The sequence below is a fragment of the Tamandua tetradactyla genome, chromosome 2 (assembly GCF_023851605.1).
Source record: "Tamandua tetradactyla isolate mTamTet1 chromosome 2, mTamTet1.pri, whole genome shotgun sequence".
In the NCBI taxonomy this organism is placed as follows: Eukaryota; Metazoa; Chordata; class Mammalia; order Pilosa; family Myrmecophagidae; genus Tamandua; species Tamandua tetradactyla.
In genome coordinates, this window is record NC_135328.1 from 197,441,333 (window position 1) to 197,460,272 (window position 18,940).

At 38.5% G+C, this 18,940-nt stretch overlaps 1 protein-coding gene across 1 annotated transcript in view; it reads right to left on the reverse strand.

The window, feature by feature from the left end:
- YTHDF2 (YTH N6-methyladenosine RNA binding protein F2) overlaps positions 1-17,566 on the reverse strand; it is a 33,680-nt gene extending 16,114 nt beyond the window's left edge. The window contains exons 1-4 of the mRNA XM_077150576.1: positions 17,249-17,566; positions 16,745-16,769; positions 16,100-16,179; positions 11,605-13,191 (exon numbers count right to left, since the gene is read on the reverse strand). Of these exons, the coding sequence (XP_077006691.1) occupies positions 11,605-13,191; positions 16,100-16,179; positions 16,745-16,769; positions 17,249-17,275 (1,719 nt within the window). The 5' untranslated portion in view covers positions 17,276-17,566. The remainder of the gene's footprint in view (positions 1-11,604; positions 13,192-16,099; positions 16,180-16,744; positions 16,770-17,248) is intronic.
- Positions 17,567-18,940: the final 1,374 nt, after the last annotated feature.

Below are 18,940 nucleotides of genomic sequence, written 5' to 3' on the forward strand. Positions count from 1 at the left end.
GAAACCTGAGTTTCAAATTTCAGTTCTGCTACCTCATAGCTAGTGTCCTTGAAAAGGTATTTCTTCTAGAATCTCAGTTCTGTATTTAATGAAGATAATCTTAACTATTTTACAGGATCACTGCAAGGGATCAGATATGAGATATGAAAAATGCCTAATACGTAGGTATCCAAACAAATGGTTAAAAATGGGGAAATACCTGTACTGTTTGGTTAAAAAAAAAAGTAAAATAAATACTATATACGATTACGATTATAACTGTATAAATACTTGTGAAGGTAGATAAGAAGGGAAAATGCCAAAATAATGAGATGTGTCAAAGTAGAGAGGGATTATGGATAATTTTCTTTTTCATTTTCTATACTTTCACAATAATAAGAAAGCAAGTAAGTTAGAAGAATAACTGCTTGTCCTTCGTCTCTATAAACATTAGCTCAAACCGGGTATTTATCTATTTTCTTCATCTTTCCACTACCTTTTCCTACCTATCAATTTGGATCCAGCTCAAATCCAGCCTTCCATGAAAACTTCCTGATAATTCTAGATCTAACTGGTCTTGACATTATTTTTTTTCTAAATTTGGTAATTTTACTTACTGTAAAATAGCACTTTATTAAACCAATTCAACTAGGAATTGTTTATTTAGTAAGTGATTAAAAGCACTAGCACAGCATTTACTGGTCTAGTTAGAAGAATTTGATCCAAAAGAGATGGCAACATTATGTTAGAAGGCTGAGTTACCCGTTTCTGTGCAGAAGAAAGGCAGAAAGGAGGACCTGAGCTGCCACACCCAAGAGTCTCTCCTTGCTTCTTTGCAGATTGTAGAAATCATTGGCAAAGGTCACAATTGTTTCCCTAATTCACGGTTAGAGTTTTTCCTCCTCTACATGAAACTCCAGAACAGTTACAGGGGAGAGTGTTTTGTCATACTGTTCCCCTTTAACTACAGCAGTCAAAGCCAATGCTGTAATAGCACACATACTCCTCTCCATTTCCCTACTGGGAGATGTCTTCCCTACTCCAACCCCAGGCCAAATATTCCAACACCTCAGAAGAACTGAACTGGCATAATTCTCACAATTCTCCAATTTCCAAACAAATTTTCCTTCCACTCCAACTTCCATATGCCATCTCCTCACCTTAAAACATTCAGGTCACCCTTGGATTTCAAATTACGCTTCACAGGCAAGATGTTTTTGGTATTTCACAGGGGAAAAGGAGGCTGAATATATTACTACCATTCACTGGATTGTGCACGAGGTTTTTTTTGGGGAACAAAATAATTCCACTGCCACCAAAGTTTGAAAACTGCTATGGGACTAATCTTTACTTCTGCAGGTAAACAGAATGGTTCATATCTGAGTAGTTTTTAAACTATTCATAGTACCTACTAAGTGATTCTAGCATTGCTAATTATCCCTTATCCCAATGAATGCTTAAATTTGGGGGAAAAAGGAAGTTCCCTGTGGATCAATCTAGCCATAGCAAAAGCAGAATAGTGTCATTTTTAATGACCAATTGTATTTCAGACATTTTTATATGGCCTAATTTACCAAAACAGCCCATACTAACTAAACCAAAGTTACTCTTACCTCAATAAATCTCTTTAAGGCTTAGACAGACAGCTTGAAAGACACTGAGACTTTGGGGGCGTGGGAGGAGTTGGAAGGGTATAGAAAGAACAAATGCAAAGTCTGTTGAATCATACAGATCTGTATGGAGATCAAAATCTTTAAGCCCTTAACAGCAAAGCAATCTCATGTTGCTCTTATTCAAAAGAAATCAGATGGCAATTTCAGTCATCCTTTCCCCTCTGTAGACTTACTAGGTTGACTATAACTTCAAGATACAGCCACTCCTTGTTCTCTTTCTAAAGGAAAGACTATTCCCTCTTAATCTCTTTCACTTCCTCCCTCTTCAATCCATACTTTACATTTTGGTATTTCTTAGGGTTCCTTCTTTGGTCCTCTTCTCTTACCCCATAAGGGTTGGCTATGGAGCCACAATGGGGAGTCAGAGCACCAGTTGTCTTCTAATAGCTTATGTGCCTTTGCAAAGTTATTTACTCTTTTCTGTGTCTCAGTATCTCGATCTGTAAGTCTAAGATAATTGCACCTACTCTCAGCAAGGATATGAAAATATATAAAATTATGCAAAGGTTACAGAACAGAGAGTTGTAGGCTAGACACCGTACAGAGCATTCAACTGTAAGCCATTAATTTTATTATCAGTATTTCTGAATAACCTTACAACTTTTCTATGCCTTTACCTACACAGAAGACTGGAAACTCCCAAACTTCCATCAACTTGATCTCTCTTCTGAGCTCCAAGTCCCTTCTCTACCTACTTTCATCACTTACTGCCCTGTGGGTACCCCAAAGGTTATTTCCCAAAGCCAACTCATCTCCAAATCTCCAGACCCTAACCTGCTGTTCCTTCCATATTTTCTAATTTTTTTTTTTAAATAAACAGGGTAGTAAATCTCTCTGCCATATCCTTCAAATCCAACTTTCCCATTCCCACTGTCTTGCTTCAGGGCCTCACTGCCTTTTTCTCCCACACTCCTGTAAAAGCTTCTCATTTGTTCTCTGAGCCATATACCTACCTCTCTTCACTTAACAGATGGTTTCACCTATCTATTAACCTAAGTCTCCATTTCCCTTTTTATATATATGGGTAATTACCTTACACAATTGTGAAGATTAAAGACTATGAAAGTTCCTAGTATGGTACTCAATCATCAGTGTCCAGTGTTTTATTTTTCCCATCCTCTTGTACTGTCACTCCCTTACCTCTCCAGGTCTCCATACTAAACACAAAAGTATATGATAAAATGTGAAATTCTTCATATCCTGGGCCCAACCAACCTCTCCAGCTTCATCACTTACCATTCTATATCACCTTAAACTTTTCATCATTCTGACAACATACCATAAGCCTTCACAAGACCAGGTGTTTGAACATGTCTCCTATCCTTAGAATGCACGTCTTCTCACTTCTCTATCTGGCAAACTCCATATTTCAATCCCACAGTGTCCACAGGCTTTAGAGTTATACATACTCAGTGGCTCTGAGTATAGTTTCAACACAAATATGATAATTTCATTTGCATTAAGGAGTAAGATGAAAGTGAAGACATTTCATAGCTTTAACTTGCTCATCAAACACCCAAGCAACTTTTTTGCTAAGTCAGATAATTTCCAAACACTAAGGTTATTTCCAAAATGTAAAAGCTTTGGAAGTAACACACTTTTCAGTTTAATTGCACAAATATTTTCTTCATAACTTTAAATTTTGACAATCAGCAAAACAAATCAAGCCTTGATTTGTATATAGCATCTTGCCAATTTCCATGGTGTAAATAACATGGCTGATCTCAAACTACCAATGTAATATTACTGAATAAAGTTCAAGAGACGTGCAGTAGCCAATACTATACACTAATAAAGTATATGTAAATAATCTTGAGTGATGAGTTTGAATATGCACTTCCTTTTAATGTAGTGGTATTTTATTGTAACTTAACCTAGCTGTATTTTTTTTTTTTTTGCATGGGCAGGCACCAGAAATCAAACCCGGGTCCTCTGGCATGGCAGGCAAGCACTCTTGCCTGCTGAGCCACCATGGCCCACCCCTAAATGTATTTTTATCATAATTTAATTTTAATAAGGTATTTATATTTAATACAATGTATTTAATTGTAAATGTATGCATTTAATAATGACTATGTTTAACAGCTTGCAAAAATTCTTGAAAGCTAAACATTCTTCTGCTCATAAGTAGCCAGCTCCAGCATATCATTTGAGAGACTTGTTCAAATACCAATGCCACCACTTAATAGTTACGACACTTGGAATAATCTCTGAGACTGCTTTCTCAACTGGAATGTAAAAATAACATATTAGATGGAAAAGCTAAAATTTTTATATGCAGTATGTGCTAGATGAGCTATCATTTGAGAGCGTACTATTCTCTTTGACCTCATTCAAAGGTTATCTTCTCCATGAAGCCCTCCTTAATTTCCCCAAAGTTATCACCAATTTCTAGAATGCAAAAAAATTTCTCCTTCTTCTATCACAGCTCTTATTAAATATTCTTACCCATTTTGTTGCCTTCCTAACAACACTGCTCTTAAGGTGAAAAGGGTGCCATATTTATTTGTTCCGCTTCTACAATTAACACAAACATTTGCTGAAAGATGGATGGATACAAGGGACATGGGTCAAAGAGATCCAATTTCAGTGTCATCTAATTATTTTCTAGCCCTCCTTAAAAAGGCTGCCAGAAGAGCCACTTTATACACAAAACAATGAAGTAATGACTAATACATCGAAAAAATGTCCTCTATCCTTTTGGCAGAGACAAGTAAATTTAACTGCAAGACAGAAGTAGACACAGGTGACCTTATTACCAAAAGAAGTTCAGGTTTGCCAACCTGATTAAAAGAGGATGCCCACTCATTAGCTCTGAAGAGGCAATTTCAAACAGTGGTGGAATGGGGAAATGCTAAATGAGAGTGAACCAAACCCTACCATTATACTTACTTTATAAGGATTTAACAAGAACAGTATTTTTTGGCTAATGTGTTTTCCTCCTCTCCAACTTTAGTATCTCTAAAACTTGAATTTTTTTTTAAGTTGAAAATTGAGCTAAAGTCATTACTTCAATCATTTCTCACAAGTGACTCAATGCCCAAATTAAAGAATTAGGAAGAAAAAAAAATGACTATAAAGGGAAAAAACCCACAACCTCCTTATAAAGAGAAAATGCTCTTAGACCAACCTGGAAAACCCAAATAAAAAAGAATTACGGAAACATTTCTTTACAATAACCACTTCTAAGGTCCTTTAAATAATCAAGTCCTTTGTATAACATAGATAAATTGTTTTCACTAATATTAGAAAAAATAATAACATACCTAATCGGCCCCATGATTCACTGGGATTCTACCAATTCTGTCACCCATGCCCTTTCTGACCTCAAGTCTTTCCTTCTTAAATGTAATAAGTATTTAGATAAGAAGTGCAGAACAGAAACAATGACCTTCCTAAAAAGACCTGTTCACTGTTTAGTACTGTCAATTTCTCTGCAAGACCTCAGGTGTTATCTTGTGCCAGCTAACATGCTCAATTATTGTAATTTCTGATCTAGAATAAGAATAAATTACCCCCTGTATGAATGTCCTCTACAACACACCTAATAAATTTTCTTTTAGTCTCTACTTGAAACCCTTCTGTAACTAAGAACTCCATATTTAGCTAGCTCCAATTAGAAAGTTCTCCCTTTTCATTTACAGCTATCTTCTTTCCTATAAACTCTATCCACTGGTTCAGTGCTGTCTTTTGGCATGGACAATAAAATCACCAGTTTTAGAAGCATTCGAAAACAGCTACCATATACCCCTTTCAAATAGTCTTAACATTCCACTCTTCACAAAGTTACATTACAATGAGAAAATAACATCTGTGGTTTATGATAACATCTATGAAATACTTACATTATGGGAATATATATCTATTCAATAAAAATACCTTCGTTATCACCATTTTACTAGTTCACCTCTACTACCGCAAGCTTATCATCGTCTTCTATACAAAAGGTTATGCCAAGGAGCTCCTCCATTCTGTCTCAGATTACATCTTACTCCTTGTCCTTTTAAACTCTAGTACATTTTTCCCCCTTCCTAAATCTGTGTACTTGTCTCAGATTCCTTACTTATCAAACCAATAACTTAAATATTTCATTCAACTCCCCCCCCTCAATGACTCCCCAAGCTCCTTTTGGGGGAAATTCATTCCATGAAGAACAAAATTAGACTTGTTCTTGAACTGTATCAGACTTCTTATTTCAAGTTATCATCTATACAGCATCACAGATTTGGGCCTTTTTGTACCAAAGTTCCAAAACACCTCTGGCTATCTTCTATACATCCTGCAAGACTCCACTCAAGAGATCAATTTCTTCCAGGATTCTTCAATGACCAACCCACCCACAACTCAGGCTGGGTTAGGCAACCTCCATCAAGCTACCAAACTGGCACCCTGTGTATACCTTCAGAAAACACTTTCTACTGTTACTTACTATGAACATAAAGCTCCCTGACAACTCTCTTCTGTTATCTCTGGGATATCTAGCACATAATAAATAAAAGTTGTTCAAAGATAAGATGAACTTCGTTCCGCATCAATTCTTAAACAATATAATAAAACTTATCAAAATACACTCCAAACTAATAAAATATTAGTGGAAGAGAGTTCAAACAGAGTCGAGAGGCAACTCTGGATGTTGCTCTTACGCAAGCTTCAGTTAGACCTTGTTACCTATTTTACCTGCCAAGCCCCAAACAGGACCATCCAGCCAATCCTAAAGAACACCTAAGGCAATATATAAGATTCCACAAGAGTTCCATGCACTAGAGTAACTTTCCAGAAACCTACAACCTCCAGATGGGTCACTGGTCCAGATAAATCCTGAAACCTAGGCCAGCCTCTCCAGAACATCACCTAGTTCCATCTCCCTACCCCATATTAGCAACAGCCCCTTCCAATATGAAAAATTTAGAATGGCCATAGCCCCAACACCCCTAAAGAGAGGGGTGGAAAGATCAAAGTTGATGGTGGAATTATACAGAGAAGACAGGATTTAACAAACGAATATGAACGCTGAATCATTAAATTATCTTTTAGTCTCTAATATCTTAGAATAGCTAGAAGCAAAAACCTAAAATCATGGAATTGTAACCCATGTCAAACTCTGAAATATATTCTACAACTAATTATGGTGTCATGCTTTGAAATTTAAAGTTTTGTATATATATTATTTTTCACAAAAAAAAAAGAAGGAAGAAAGTCAATTGTGATGGTAAAAAAAAAACATTTAAGCCCTCTGGCCTATATTCTGAAGCAGCTAGAAGGAACAATATGAGAGGATCAGATAGTAGCCCATGATAAACTGGGATCTGTCCTGTAATTGCTTGTTGAAAAGTGCTTTGAAAACTACTGCTTTTTTATTGCTTTGCTTTGTATATATATTATACAATAAAAAAAGTTTAAAAAAAAAAAAGGAAAAGAAAAACACTCCAAGTCTCCATTTTTAGTTCTTGTGCATCAAAGTAGGAATAATTCTAAAAGTATTTAGGAAATCCTGCCACTTTTACTTAATAGCAATGAGATTTTTTTTTAAAATACAAATCTTGAGTTACTGCCACCATACCACATCATCTCTACATCTGTTCTCTCAGTCTGCACTCTCCATTAGCTTTCCAGTTGTTCCACAAAAATCATGTATCCAAGCGCCTGAACAAATATAAAATTGTGCTAGGTTTTTAAAGAATTACAGTCTTTAGCCCCTCTAGGATCCTACCTGCCTTCACTTCACTGGTGAAGAACTAGAAACAGAAAAAAATTAAACCAATTATTTTCATAAGGTTTATTAGACACATCACTAAACCAGGAAATAACTCTACCTCTCTAGACTATATTTCAAAGTTTAGCCAAAGAAAAGGTTCTTATCTCACTGCAGCCTTCAACAAAAAATTTTTTTTTTAAGGAAAAGTTCACAAACCAGTAGATTGCACAGCATTGACTTTCAAAAAGCATATACCCATAACGTTTGGCCTAGCAAACAATAGATGTGAATATTCATAGGGGAGAGTGCCATGTGACAATGGAAGCAGAGATTGAAGTACTGCAAATGCAAGCAGAATGCCAAGAATTGCCAATAAACCACCAGAAGCTAGGAAGAAACAAAGGATTATCCCAGACAGGTTTCAGAGAGCATGTGCCGGCTAACACTTCAATTTCTAGCCTCCAGAACTAAGATGACAAATTGCTGTTGTTAAAGCCAAAAAAAAAATATATATATATATATATTTTAAAAAACGTCCACTGAAGTGTTATTTTGTTGCAAGAAAGTTATAAAGAAGCTGAAATATTCAACAATAAGTAGTAAATTACAGTAAATCTATGACAGAATACTATGGAACCTATCAAGCAACCTCACAAAAGAATTTAACAATTGGGCAAAGCTTCTAAATAAATGCAGGTTACAAAACAGTAACTGAAGTATAAAACAAAGTAAACCACACTACTATTAAATATGTAACTAAAAACAGAAGAATCAAACCAGATTCAATGCTTGAAGGTTCTATGATAATGAATTTGAATTAAATCATGTGACAAACAATACTAAGCAAAAATGGCCGTAGTTCTGCTGCAATGTGTTCTAACAAAACCATGCCCAATCACGGAATTTTAGAACAGACATGATATCTTCAGGATGAAGTTTCTTAAAACACTTCCCTAATTATTTACTGTGTTACTACCATCACCATTTGGCATGAAGATATTTTTCAATCCCATTAATACAAATGTACACATACAAACACTTCAGTCTGAGAGTCCATGAGCTATCAATCGTATTCTCATTAAACTTGCTTAGTCTTGGAGATCTAATAAAAACTGGAAGAATAGTTTATAGTCAGTTATACAGGGATGTAAAGGATAATAGCGAGCAAAAGAAACGCAATACTGGCCCAAATGGTAAATGGGCTTAACTGTAGGGAGCTTCCTGAAACCCTAGAAGCTCTCTCTTCTTTCAAAAAGTAAACTAATATTGGCAAAGACCCTTGAGAGACAGGAGAAAAAATATGGAATATTAAGCTTTCCCACCAGGGAAACCCCTGATACTGTCTCAAACACTAGGGACTCCCAAGTCAATATGCCAAGCTCTTGATCTTGAGGCTTGTTCTTGTGAAGTCTATTTCTGTAGTGGAGAAGCTAGATGTACCTAGAGTTATGCTTGGGAGTTACTTCCAGAAAACTTCTTTTGTTGCTAATACATGGCCTCTCTCTAAGCTCAACTCTGCAAGGAAAACCTTTACCCTCCCCTCCTACATGGGACACGACACCCAGAGATGAGCCTGGTCCTGACACCACAATACCTTCCTGACCAAAAGGGGGAAAAGAAATGTAACAAAATAAGGTATCAGTGGCTGAAAGAGTTCAAATAGAGGAGAGAGGTTACTCTGCTAGTTTCAGCTAGATATTTCTAATTAACAGCATTTGCAAAACCTCAACCAAAACCACTCCTACCAACCCTTAAAGAACACCTAGGGCTTTATCGGAGATTCTACAAAGTTTCACACACTATGATTATTTTTCAGAAACCTACAACCTCCAGATGGATTCCTAGGCCAAGTAAGTCCTGAAATTCAGAGGGGCCAGCCTCTCCAAGAACATGAACTAGTTCCACCCCCCTATCCCATATTATTGACACCCTTTCCAACATGAAAAAATTAGAATGGGTATAGCCCAAATACCCCTAAAAACTGGGAAAAGGATCAAAGGAAGAGTTACAACAGAGAAGAAAAGGTTTAACAGATGAGTATAACTGTTAAATCATTACATTGTTATTTCAGTCTCCAGTGTCTTGGAGCAGCCATAGGGAAAAAACTAAAATTGTGGAACTGTAGCCCACACTAAACTCTAAAATCTGTTCTATAGCTACCTGTTAAATATACTTAGAAATTTTTTTTGCAAATATATTTCACAATAAAGAGTTAAAAATTTTAATTTAGCTTAATTTCAAAAAAGTAAACTAAGAAGTAATCTGACATAAACATAATCAAAGCATTTTTTTTGAAGGTTTGCTCACCAGCCTGAGAACAATTAAGATACCCATTAACCAAGTCTTTATACATCTGTTTTGAAAAAGAACCATTATTTAGCTTAACAAAGACCCTAAGCTTTGATTACTCTCAGTGTGAAAACACTAAAAAGGCTAGTCATTCCAACATGCAAATCTTACACCTATTTAGGAAGTATAGTTATCATTCACTGAAATCATCTGAAAATCACTATGAATTTAATACAAATACACACTTGATTAAATGCTTACATAAATCAACAGTATCTAAATTTGCTACCTCATTTTCCCCCCACTGGTCCCAACACATCAAGTTTATCCTAAGCATATGAGCTGTGTATCTCTAAAATAAAATCTTGTCTTTGTCTTCCCACCTTTAAACAAAATGTAGGACAGAACTTTGCAAGATGAAGGAAAGCAGATTCATAATATGAGACAGATATTAAGCATGTTCCAAGTGATCAAACCAAGTAACTAAATGCCTCTCACCTTAATCTGCTATGCCACTATACGATACCTAAAAGGTCAGTCTACTTGTTTATCCAAAAAAAAACCAGAAGCCTGAGAAAACATTTTTAAAGTCCTTCAGATGTCCGGCAAAAAGAATAACAATCTTCTACAGAATTATGGAACATTTTCAGATAAACTTTGGAGAAGGGAATTTCATGAATATTGAAAAAGGAGAAAGCTTTTTCTGACAAGCCAGTTTTTCAATAATTTGGGTTTCTTGTGTTGTTTTTAGCATCAATGACAAATGAATCTCCATTTCTTATCCACCTATCCACATTAGGAGGTAAGATGGCAATCATACTGCATTAGCTGAATGAATGCACCTCTGAATTCCATGTAATGAAGAGAATCTACCACAAGAGCCCTCCTACTACAGCTGCTTACAAAAGAACTAACTTTTCACAGAAACATAACAATGAGTGCCTCAATTCACAGAACAGATATACAACATTCCTATGAATTCATGACAAATTTAAGTAAAACATATCTACATAAGCTTGTTAGGTATTGTTTTATATTTGAGGCTAAGCAGCTCAAAATTCTATCATTACTATCTAGATCTTTTAAGAAAAAAAGGTTTTTTCCCTCCTTTCCTTATCTACTTCCTTCCTAAGACCTAGCTAATACATTACCTAGCTAATACATTTAAAAACCAGTTTAACTCATCCTCTTATGGTTTTAAAGTTTACCTCCATTTAATACCCATAGAGGAAGCACTATTCCAACTCTTTAAAATAAATTCAACTCTTTAATATAGATCCATTCTCCAACACTCTACCCAAAATTTGGGGGGAAGGGTATAACAGGAATCAATAGAAAGAGACCCTTCAAGAATACAACTAAATATTAAGAAAATCACTTTTTCTGATTTGCTGTTTTCCAAGTTTTATGTATTAAACATCAACTTTTCTAATAGGAAGAAAGCTTTGAAAAAAGTGATTAAGCAAGCTGAACGCCACAAAGGATAGAAGCAAGCCTCTTAACACTACCGGTTGTCAAAGGCAGGAAGAAAAGGGATTTCAGAGCTTGGTGACACAACAACTTTTGAAAATAATCATAGTACCCCAGTTAGGCCAAAGGTCAATTCCTAAAGAGAGAGCTTTATCTTTTTCTCTGCCACACTACAGCCTTCAATCTTTTCCTACTTTAATTTCCATGGTTCTATCACTTCAAATATTCCCTTCACACTTCTTTCAGATTCATTCTTCATCTCTTTCTGCATCATTATTTCGGGTTCTCTATTTTTTTCTTTCAATTTAAGCCCACATTTCTGACCTCCATTAATGTTTCTTCATACTAGGATTCAAAACAGACCAAATATACTTCAACAAAGCCTTGAAGTGAGAAACTGAGTTATTCAGAAGAGCTTCTATTAATGATTTACTCTAATACCTCTCCTGTCTAGTTCCTCCTGTTCCCTAAAAATCTTAAAAATGGTAAGATGATTACCTTTTTAACACTTTCTTCTTCTTCTTGGCGTTTCTCATAGTGTGAGAAGTCATCAAAAATGGAAGTGGTGTGCTTGTAGCTGGCTATGATTTTCAACACTTGCTTAGCCTTTTCCAGAGGCACTTCCTGAGTGTCCCTGGAGTTGGTCACTGGTTTATTCTCGTTGTTCTCTAAGCGAATGTGTCGCAGCTGGCTATTGGGAACGTCCTTCACAAAAATCCACCTGACGTCAAAACGACCCTTCCATTTGTCCTGGGACCACACACCTGCACATGTGTTGTAGTCCACAGCAGATTTCATTTCTGCAACGCCACAGAAGTGTCCACTGCCGTTGACACTGAAAAGTAAGTAAACGGGGCCTTTCCCGTTCATGGAGCGATAAGCAGCATCCAGTCTCTTGTTACCATGCTCTGTGCTGCACCAGATATTATATTTAATTGAACGGTGAATATCGTCCTCAGAGTAGCTCTTAATGATGAAAACCCGGCCATGTTTCAGATTCCAGTCAAAATCCTTGGGGTTATAGTTATTAATGGATCGCAGCTTCTCCAACACTGGATGGGGCTCTGAAGAAGCAGATCCAGAACCGACCTGAGACTGTCCTACTCCATTACCATCCACCCCATTATGACCAAACCCACTGCCACGGTTCCGAGGTGCTACCCAGCGAGTTGGCTGAGCTGCCTGTTGCTGAACTGAGAGTTGGGCAGGTTGTGGTGGAGGTGGGGGCAATGGCTGTGTCTGTTGCCCTACTGATGCCTGAGCCGCTGGTGGGCTGTTGTTAGTCTGCTGACCTACAGGCTGGGGAGACCCCTGGGTTGGCTGTTGACCTATAGTCTGAACCAAAGCCTGTGAGGGGGCTTTTGCCACAGGACCCTTGTTATCCCAAGTTCCAATATCCATGTTATGCTTTATTGGGGGTGGTGGAAGACTTGACCCTGCAATGCCATTCTTGGTCTTCAGCTTAGGTTGCTGTTTCGCAGGCTTGCTAGCAATATCAGCCCAAGATGCTGGTTTCGGAGGTGCAATGGTAGCTGGAGGCAAACTATTAGAAGCCACGATGTTACTAGTAATGGACCCACTACCAACAGCAGAACCTACCACTTTTGGAACATTGCTTGCAACTTCTGTGCTACCCAACTTCAGTGCCGCCATCCCTTGGTCTATAGTATTCATGCCAGGAGCCTTATTCAGGGTCTCATTGGCAAAAGCTGACTGTCCTTCAATCATGGCTCCACCTAAGGAGCTAGGTGCATAAGCATAATTGCTACTATATCCAGAGCTCTGAGTAGACTGTCCCTGAGAACTGTTATTTCCCCACGCTGAGAAGTCGATCCCACTGGGAAAGAAATTAAAACCATGCTGACCAAGAAATGGAGTGCTACCTAGGGCTCCTGGTTGCCCAAACATTGCATCTGGTAGGAAGTGGGGTTCTCCGTTGCTCAGTTGTCCATAAGAAGTTAGATAGGGCATGGCTGTGTCACCCCCAGTAGACCAAGCAGCTTCACCTAAAGAATAGGAGAAGCCAATGGAGGGACTGTAGTAACTGGGTAAGTAGGAGTCTGACATGGCAGTATATGCATTATTCTGTGAAGGGAAAAAAAAGAAAAAAAAAAACACAAATAAATCAAAAACACAAAAAATAAAGTAACATATCAGATCATTCTTTCCCCCACTTACTTATCCAACTCAAATATTTCAGCCATTATGATAAAAAAGGAAAATGGTACATTTCAGATGGTCTCTTCCTATAAACACCCTGGCATTATTTTTTAAAAATCTTGGTTTATACCAAAATATTTAAACATTGAAAGTTAAAACTGATATTTACAGTTAATATGGGCCTTAACTTTAGCACTGTAATTCAGAAAAAACATAATCTAGAAATTTACCAAAGGTATAAATACTGCTCAAAAGAAAGTGGAGATGATGCTTTCAATTAAAACCAGTCATCTCTGGATTTAAGGAGAGGGAACTTTTGGCAGATTAGAGAAGTAGTCAAAGGTGTATCCAGCTAAAATGCACTATAAGAGATAAAAACCTGGGAATTTCACATTCTAGCTCAAATATCTCTGCAGCCATTCTTCTTCTATAAAAGCAAGGTTCACTACACCCAATTTTAGAGAGTTAGCTTCTTGACAAACCACCTGGAAGCATCAGCAGATGCCACCATTTAATTAAAGCCTGAAGAGGAAATGCACAGTGGCTTCCAGAGGATTTAAACTAGGAAAAAAACAAAAACAAAAAACGCTGCTATGTGTTCTGTTTCACCCATAAAATTAATGACTGTAAACTGAAATACACAAAAAATAGAAAAGTCTAATTCAAGAAACACTGTACAGTCTGTAGCTTATAAAAAATCATTCCAAAGTTTAACAACCAGGAATATACAACTAGTCTTCATTAGAAGACAGATTACATTGCAGAAACCTCAATCATTTTTTATCTTACTTTAATCTGTACTGAACAGTATTTCAAATTTTTTTTTGTAAATCCTACAGCTCACAGAATAGTTCCAAAAGTGAGAAACCAGAGGTATACAAAGTTGATCTCTACAGATAAAGATACAGCTCAATTCAGAGTATTTTACCCTAATTCCAAAATAGTTCTGGTAATCTAAGAGCCCGTTAACCAGTCAATAACTAGTCAACAGTCCTTAAGAGATGTGGACGACCAATAGTGCTTCTTTAGTCATTAAAACACATCTCTCTTCAAGACTAATATTTCAGCTAGTTCAGTTAGATAAAATGGTGCTGTTTCTGACAAATTAAGTCTTTTCACACATACCTTTTGGAAGTTCAAGAGAAGTCTGTTTCTTGAAGAGTATTAAAATTTAACATAGACCTAAAAAGCCCATTATGTATACGGAAGTCAATAATCTATAATCAACAGATTAACTTGAAATACTATTCCAGCATAAGGCACTGTAAGAGTATTGATTAAAAAGCAGAAGAGTTTTGATGATAAACTACAAAGAACAAAGGTTATCAGGTTTCCCCTCTAACTTTATTCAACCAAGACATATTTTCTTAAAACTTTTTTTTTTTAAAACAAAGACTTATTTAAGCTTTGGCTTAATGGAGAAAAACCAAATGTACTTAATATCACAGATTTTGCCAAGATACAGCTGAATACCTGCACCTAAACTGGTAGGCCCCCACATGACCTGAGCTCAGAAATCTGTATTACACAATGTTTTAAAAGAACTACCTAGAATTATGGTTCTAAATTCTCCCACTTTCCCATTATGATTATGTAAGCAAGTTACTTCCACAGCAGAAACCTATTACTAGTTTATTCCTCTATTTCCTCCCTCACTTTTCCTGATCAACTAGTTGTCCTCTGCAAATTTTTTTTCAATCACTTAAGTGGTTTCTATAATTTCAATAGAGAATTTTACATAGGGGATCTAAAATTTTTATGTAAGACTCAGATCCAAATATGGCCATGCACTAATATGCCGTGCTATTCAAGACTATCAACTATAATTCGTATCTTTAGAATTTACTTAAATGATTAATGAGCTTCTTGATTTTTTAGGCTATTTTAGAAGGAATATTTTCAATTTTGCTTTTACCCTGCTAATCTGGGTAGTTACATTTATTAGCTTCGACTCTATGACTATGTCTTTGGGACCCAAGATAGTACCAAGAACCACTGAATAAAAACAAGTTTCTACATGTTTAGTCCATATTACTGTATGAACTATTCTTCACATTAAATGTATTATAATATGTAAAAACCTGAATAATTCTTGATCTTACTTTAGCTGGTACTAACAGTATTTCAACTTTATTTTTTAATTTCTATAGTTCATAACACAACCCCTTAAATGAGAAGTCAGAGGTATAAAAAATTGGTTCCAGGGCGGGCCACGGTGGCTCAGCGGCAAGAACGCTTGCCTGCCATGCCAGAGGACCCGAGTTCGATTCCTGGTGCCTACCCATGTTAAAAAAAAAAAAAAAAAAATTGATTCCAAACATGTAGACACAGATCAACTCAAACTAGAATATTTACCCTAACCCTGAAATTGTCCTGGTAACATAATAATTCATTAAATAGCGATCAAAGGAAGGGAGATAGCAGTTTTGCAGCAATGAATAATGTTGATTCCACATTAGAGTTTTTCCCACCAAAATGTAACCCAATTTTACCAAAATTTTTGATGGTGAAAATTTAGACTATTTAACACAAGAAAATAAGTTTTACAGCACTACTATATTCTCGGTAATGGAAAGATAATGCTCAAACAAGTGTTACTGTTAGTATACTGCAAAATGTTTTAAGTTAGTTTCAGAAAACAAATGATTTGCTAATACAAAGATGGTCTCTTCAGAACCTCTGCAATGTTTGTAATAACTGTTTTATTACACATTAACATATATTTTTAAAAAACAGATAATAAACCAGCTCTAAAAATGAGATTTATGGAGCTAGGGCAGATAAAGAACACTATAGCCTTTGATCAGACATGCAAATGATTAGAAGTACTCACGGGCCTCGCCTGTGGGCTCAAGTAAGGTTCAAAATCATCATCATTTAATCCATCCTTTTGATGTACAGATCCATTTTGTACTAAAGAAAAAAATTCAAATTAGCAACGTCTCCATCCTACAGTTCCCCTCCAAATAAATAAATAAAAAATACCCTAACCTAGCCAAAGAAATACTTATTAGTTAAGAGAGCAAATAAGTTTGAATTTCAAATGGATAAAAATGGGAGTTGATGCCGGGCAAAACTCGCCGGTGAAAATGTCTACCTTCACCCAAGCCGATATAAAAAGGTCATTTTTATTGGCTCCTCCAGATTTCAATTCCCTCGCGCTTCCCCTCCCCCATCACATGTGAGTACTTCCAGAGTGTGATCCACGAGGATGAAAAACAAAGGCCGTCTAAGACCTACAGGAAACTAAGGACCTGGGATATTTCAGAACCGAATCCACCCCCACCCTTAATGAATTACTCCTTGTTCACTAAAATGCTGTTTGCCAGCTGCAAGAACACGGCAAAAGGGCCAAATACTTAAAGCGTAAGACACCTGCGAGCTAAGCAGCTTCCGAAAGGTCCTCTCCCCGGGGCGCTTCCCTGAGACCCCGCCCCCACAACTCCGGGCCCAGGGCCACCGGCTGAGCAGTGCTCACCTTTGTTTCCTTGACCTTTTGGTCTCTGAGGGCGAAGGAAACGTTGCCGGGCAGCAAGTTGTCCGAGAAAGACATGGAAAAGGAAGCACAAATTAAACCAGGGCCCGAAAAAAAAATAAAAGCGCAGGCCTGAGGAGAGGGGAGGCGTCAGGAATGGTGGCGAGGGAGAGGCTGAATAGAGCAGGCGGGGAAAAACCCTGGGCCGGTGGGGCCTTGGGAGGAAATGTGGGGGAGCAGGGCTTCAAGGAAAGGGAAGGAAATAAGGAAGGAAAACGAGGCCCGATGAGGAGAAGGAAAGCAGCGCAGTCGGTGGGCTCTCAGACAGGGGGAGAAGCGAAGGAGAACTGAGGGAGAGGTAAAGGGCGCGGCAGGACTGAAAGGCCTGAAATCCGGCCCGCGGGTGGCGCCGCCTCGGCTCGGCCCGGCCGGGGGCGGCGGGCCCAGGCCTACTTGGGCTCCCTCCCGCCTCACACAATGGCCGAGGCATGCGGGCCGGGCCTGTACCTGCTCCAAGAGGCTGCTGGCCGACATGGCTCGCGGATCTTCACGGGTGGCGACGACGACGGACTCTCCTCAGGGCGGCGGCGGCTGAGCCCCGGCGGCGTGAGCAGGCGGCGCGGCAGCGGCTTTTGTCCCTGACACTCGGATCCTCGGCGGACGCAGCGGAGACACACAGCGCGCGACTCTGGCTCCGGCTCCGCGACGCTCTAGCCCGAGTGCTCAACTCCCGTCTCTATGCCTTTACGCGCGCGCCCGCCCCTCACCGCCAAGCTAAAGGCGCCGAGCGGCGCGAGCGCTGACTCTCACATTCACTCACCCACGCGGAAGGGACCGGCGCGCAGCACCACGGGAAGGAAGACGCGGGGACGCAGCGCCATCTGGTGGTCTGGAAGAGCGGAAGCGACGCGCGTTGCCTCCCTGCCCCCACTACCTCAGAACTGGGGCCTAGGTGGGTAGGGGCAGGCGGCCGGTCTCTCCCGGCTTGGTTTTGACTGACGCCTAGAGAGAGTATTTTAGCATGAGAAAACCACTAGAACTGAGGGAGCAGACCCCGGACCCGAGATTCGTTCAAATAAGCCTGCTTCTCAGCTGCACTGATACACCATCCCCATTCGGGAGGGAACTGGGAGAGGGATCAATGAGCCTTCTGAGAAACCTAGTGGGCGTCACACCCTGAGAAAGAAACTCCTCAAAGGGGTCTGGTCACTCTTCTGTTAGCAGACTGCGACAAGGTTTGCGCAGAGGGGCAAAAACATCCACAAAAAAATCTGGTCCACTGCAAAAAGATACTCAACCTTTAGCATCGCTAAAGGTTTTTTTAGGGAAGATTCTGGCCCCTATGATAATCTGTTAAATTGTGGACTTCATTTCCAAGAAAAATGCAACTCACAATCGACACAATTTTACAGGTGCTTTGAAGAAATCTACAGAACCCAAATCTGTGGATCTCAAAAGGGAATATCCTCGATCTGGGGACAGAAGGAAATTAACATTATCTGAATACCTGCTGCGTGCCAGGCTTTGTTGTTAGGTGCTTTCAAACACCTTAAAGGCTTTCAACAACTCTACAAAATAGCTACCAGTCTCTCCGATTTTACCAACTGGGGAAACAGAGGTTAAGTGAACTACCCAAGGTCACAAAGCTATTAAAGAGCCAGTGTATCTGACCCTAAGAGGTATGTATGGTGTCCCTCCACCCACATGAGAGAAATTCTATATTTGGAAACCGGAATACAAAGGCAATCCACAGGATAGGCAAAAGCATTTTTAATCAGGGGCAAACTCAACCTATGGAGGAATATTTGATCCTAGTACACCCCATCGCTGAATAGCTTTGCAGTAGCAAGTAGTAAACAGATAAATAATGCACTATTAAATGTCAACCTGATACCATTCACACCCTAGATTCAGGAGGCTTTGGTGGATTCAGTAGTGAAATAATAACACAACATCTTGGATTTTAATTTTGCACTAGAAGAGCTCAAAGCATTTTTTTTTCTGCCTATAATCATATTTATGGTTGAATAAGGTCAGGCACCAAAAGTGATGGGCTTTTAGCAGACAGTAAAATGTAAAGTCATAGAGCATACATCTCATTTAAAGAATAAAGAAACCTAGTAATATTTTTAAAAAGATAGTCAACCATGGGTGGACCAGAGTGTCTCAGCAGGCAGAGTTCTTGCCTGCCATGCCAGA